The following is a 4,080-nucleotide window of genomic DNA, read 5'->3' on the forward strand; positions in this document are numbered from 1 at the left end:
GAGGGAGAGGAATAAAAATAAATTGAAGGAGACAAAACTGATCAGAGAGAGGAAGAGAGTGGAAAAAGAGGTAGAAAGAATAAAAATAAATTCAGTGAGAACTGCAAAATCAATGCCAGAAAAGGGGGGAATAAAATTAATATCCGACAGAGGAATAAAACTCATCAGAGATAGCTGGATGGAGAGAGGGAGAGATTAGAGAAAAATAAAAATTCAAAATTAGAGAGGAAATAAAGATAAAATTAAAGATAATGGGGGAGGAGGAATAAAATCAACATCAGAGAGAGACGAGGGAGGTACAAAGAGAGACAATTAGAGACGGTCCGATAGGAAAAGAGACTGTTAAAGAGACACTCCAACAGGAGGAGGAGAGACTGTTAAAGAGAAAGTCTAACAGGAGGAGAGAATCTGTGAAAGAGATATTCTGACAGGAGGAAAGACTGTTAAAGAGAGAGCCTGGCAGCAGAAAGACAGACTCTGTTAACGAGGCACTCTGACAGGAGGAGAAGGAGATACTCTACTAAAGACACAATCCAACAGGAGGAGAAGAGGAGACTTTGCTGAAGAGACAATCCAACAGAAGGAGGAGGACTAACCCCTTTAAAGAGACAGTCCGACAGGAGGAGAAGGAGAAACTTTTAAAAGGCCATTCCGACCGGAGGAGGAGGGAATCTGCTAAAGAGACAGTCCGACAGGAGGAGAAGGAGAGACTCTAAAAGACAGAACTCAAACAGAGGGTCCAGCTGAAGCGGGCAGCAGCTCTGGACAATCGTCTGTGTGCCAACTCCACCGTAACTCTGTGTGCATTCCGACCTTTCGAACATTCTAACTGTTTGATGCTGGGGACTTAAGTGGGGCAGGCTGACCTTCCCTGCTCAAGGATCTTTGCTCAGAACTCGAAGCGGAACAAGTCTGCCCTGTCGCCGAGCGCCGTGGCCACAGAATGGCTGATCTGAACCGGCAGCTGCAGGAGTACCTGTCGCAGTCACGGGGCAATCGCAACGGGAATGGGGCTGACAGCCAGCCCCTCTTACCTCTGGAAGCCGACTCCCCTGAACCCAGTCGCCCCACCAATGGCTGGATGAGCCGGATGAACCCGTTCTCTTCCGGACAGAGCGGCAAGCCGGCGCCGAGCCAGGACTCCAGCCCATCGTCAGGTGGGTTCTGGTCAACGGAACCGGACCCGTGCCTGCCTGCCCTGTCCCGCCGCCAGCGGCTGACTGGTTTCGGCCTGTGCCTGGCCATGGGGCTGCTGTGCTTCGGCCTGTCAGCCCTCTACGCTCCCTTCATGTTGCTGAGGGCCCGGAAGTTCGCCCTGCTCTTCACGCTGGGCAGCGTCTCCCTGCTGACGGGCCTGGCCCTGCTGCGTGGGCCCTACAACCAGCTCCACCTGCTGCTCTCCCGCCAGCACCTGCCGTTCACAGCCGCCTATCTGGGCTCCCTCTTCGCCACCTTGTACAGCGCCCTGGCGCTGCGGAGCACTGCCCTGACTGCCGTCGCTGCCGCCTTTCAGCTCTTCACCCTCGCCGGCTACCTGCTCAGCTCCATCCCAGGGGGCCCGGCGGGTCTCCGTTTTGTCGGTGGCTTCTTAACCTCGGCGTTCAAGCGCACAGTCAGCAAGAGCCTCCCGGTGTGAGGGACTGGAAAGCGGATGTGTGTGGGGGCGGGGGAGCAAACTGGTGGGAAGTATACCGATTCCTACCGGCAGGTGTCAACTGTGACCCTAGTGGGCAGCAGTCTCTCTTTCTTCCACTCCTCTCTCTATCTTTTCCTGCTCTCTTCCTCTGTCTCCCTCTCCCCTCCAAGTCAGAATTGACTGGTTTGAGTCCTGTTGCAGAGATTTGAGCACAGTATCCCGGGTCAGTGCTCCCGGTGTAGCCCTGCACTGTTAAGAGGTGAACCTTCGGTGAACTATTTTGATATTAAACCAGGGATTCCACTACCTGCGCTCTGCGACAGATGTAAAAGTTCTTGTGATGGCTAGTAATTTGAAGTTGTTGTCATCCCCTGGCCAATAATTGTCCCGCTGTTATCATTATGAAAAGCTAAACCAATCTGATCATTGTCACATTCCTGTTTGTTGGGACCCCACAAGACATAAATTGGCACTGTCACGTCCTTTGTGGTACAACAGTGACTGCACTTCAGATGTACTTCACTCACCAAGTGCTCCGAGATATCGGGTGGTTCTGAAAGCTGGTCTATAGGCACAAGTCTGTCTTCCTTTAGCTGTGAGAGGGAAAGATGGTTGCCAGTCAGGAGAGGACTGTGACACCCCTGTTCACGCAGCCTCGTGCTACCACTTAGCAGCAAAACCGAAAATCTCCACAAGCAGTCGACTGAGTCTTAACCACACAGCAATGCCCTCCCCTTCTCTGAAAACAGTCCACTTTGGAATGAAGCTTGGAACCAAAAATGTAACTGACTGTTTCTTTGCTCCTGGAGCTGTTAGGACTTTGAGTACAGTGTGAACAAGGACTCTTGGTAGGTTTCTGTCTGTTAATACATTCCCACCCACCCCACAAACTCCCATTCAGTGCACCCAAACAATTCCAAACAGGCACCAATTACACTGTGAAGGGTGTAAATGAAATATAAACTCTTACCAGTTCAGTCGTAATATGTTCTTCCAAAACAGGATTGACTCTGGAGACTGCATTAGGTTTTCAGGGTTAAATACTAGGAGGTACAGGTCTGTCAGTGTATTACACTGGTGTACAGTGCCAATGGCTACAGTTCTACTAGTACAGGTCTGTCACTGCAAGATGGCTACAGTGCTAATAGTACAGGTCTGTCACTAACACTGTACAGTGCTAATAGGTACAGGTCTGTCACTAACACTGTACAGTGCTAATGGGCACAGGTCTATCCCTAGCACTGTACTGTGCTAATGGGTATGGATCTCAAAGTCCCATCACCAGGACACTGCTAATTGATACAGATTTTGTCTCTGTAATGCTGGTTCTGTCACCAAGTTAAAAGGGGATGAATGATAAGCATTAAACAACTGTTATATCACGTGCCTTTGGAGAATGTGTTGTTTAATAATGACCATTAAATCGTTGTAACACATGCTGTTGTTGTCTGTGTTATCATTGATCCCTCTGTATTTTACTGCTAACTACCCACACTCTGCCTGTCAAACCTGATGTGCTGTTTCAGCACTGTTTAGGGGGAAGGTGGTTAGAGGAGGTTTTGGGAGGTGGGAGCCTGTCGTTCATTTTGCCCTGTGACATGCGATGCCTCGGTTCGTCTGCAGAGAATGGCTTCACCTCCTTCCCAAGTTGAAGGACAGCCATCGAGGGAGATCACAATCGACCTTCCTCACACCCAACTTCTGAGTCTTAACAGCACGGAAGTAAGAGTAGGAAGCATCAGAGGGAGTGGGAAGAGAACAGGGTTCTGTTGGCGTCCAAGGCTCTGTAACTTGTTTTCTAGATTAACTCATTAGTCTCTGTGTGTGTCTCACACTCGGGGGACGAGTCCACACACATATGCCTACTTCAGCCTGCAGACCATCAGTGCAGTGTGTCAGTGTGCATCCAGTCAAGCTCCCACCGGCCAGTGCACAGTATGTCTCAGGAACTTTCAGGATGGGATTGAATTGCCTGTGGCCCACATCAGGGATCTCCGCTTAAGTGCTCACAGGTTCCTTTGTTTTTTTAAAAAAATGCATTCTTGGGATTCGAGCATTGCTAGCAAGGCCAGATCAGTGTCTGTTCCTGGGTAGGCCTTAAAACATAGTCCAATCAGCCCATCAAGTTTGCTGTGCTGTTCAGTCAGGTGATGGCTGATCTGAGAAACACGAGGGAGAAAAGAATACGGTGCTGTTTAGGTGAAGAAAGACGATTAGGCCATAAGATTTTGGAGTAAGCCATTCTGCTATCGAGTGTGCTGCTCTGTTCTGACAAGGTCATGGCTGATCTGATAATCCTCAACTTCACGTTCCTGCCTTTTCCTGACAACCCTTAATTCCCCACTGATTAAAATTCCATGCATCTCACATTAATGCAATCAATGACCCAGCCTCAACAGCGCTCTGTGGTAAAGAATCGCACAGATTCAGTACTCCCTGGAGAA

At 49.6% G+C, this 4,080-nt stretch overlaps 1 protein-coding gene across 1 annotated transcript; it reads left to right on the forward strand.

Moving 5' to 3' along the window:
* Nucleotides 1-17: 17 nt before the first annotated feature.
* Nucleotides 18-3,072, forward strand: sft2d3 (SFT2 domain containing 3). Its single transcript, XM_043678047.1, has one exon. The coding sequence runs from the start codon at nt 944-946 to the stop codon at nt 1,634-1,636; it is 693 nt and encodes a 230-aa protein (XP_043533982.1). The 5' UTR covers nt 18-943; the 3' UTR covers nt 1,637-3,072.
* The last annotated feature ends 1,008 nt before the right edge of the window (nt 3,073-4,080 follow it).

The sequence above is a fragment of the Chiloscyllium plagiosum genome, chromosome 37 (assembly GCF_004010195.1).
Source record: "Chiloscyllium plagiosum isolate BGI_BamShark_2017 chromosome 37, ASM401019v2, whole genome shotgun sequence".
In the NCBI taxonomy this organism is placed as follows: domain Eukaryota; kingdom Metazoa; phylum Chordata; class Chondrichthyes; order Orectolobiformes; family Hemiscylliidae; genus Chiloscyllium; species Chiloscyllium plagiosum.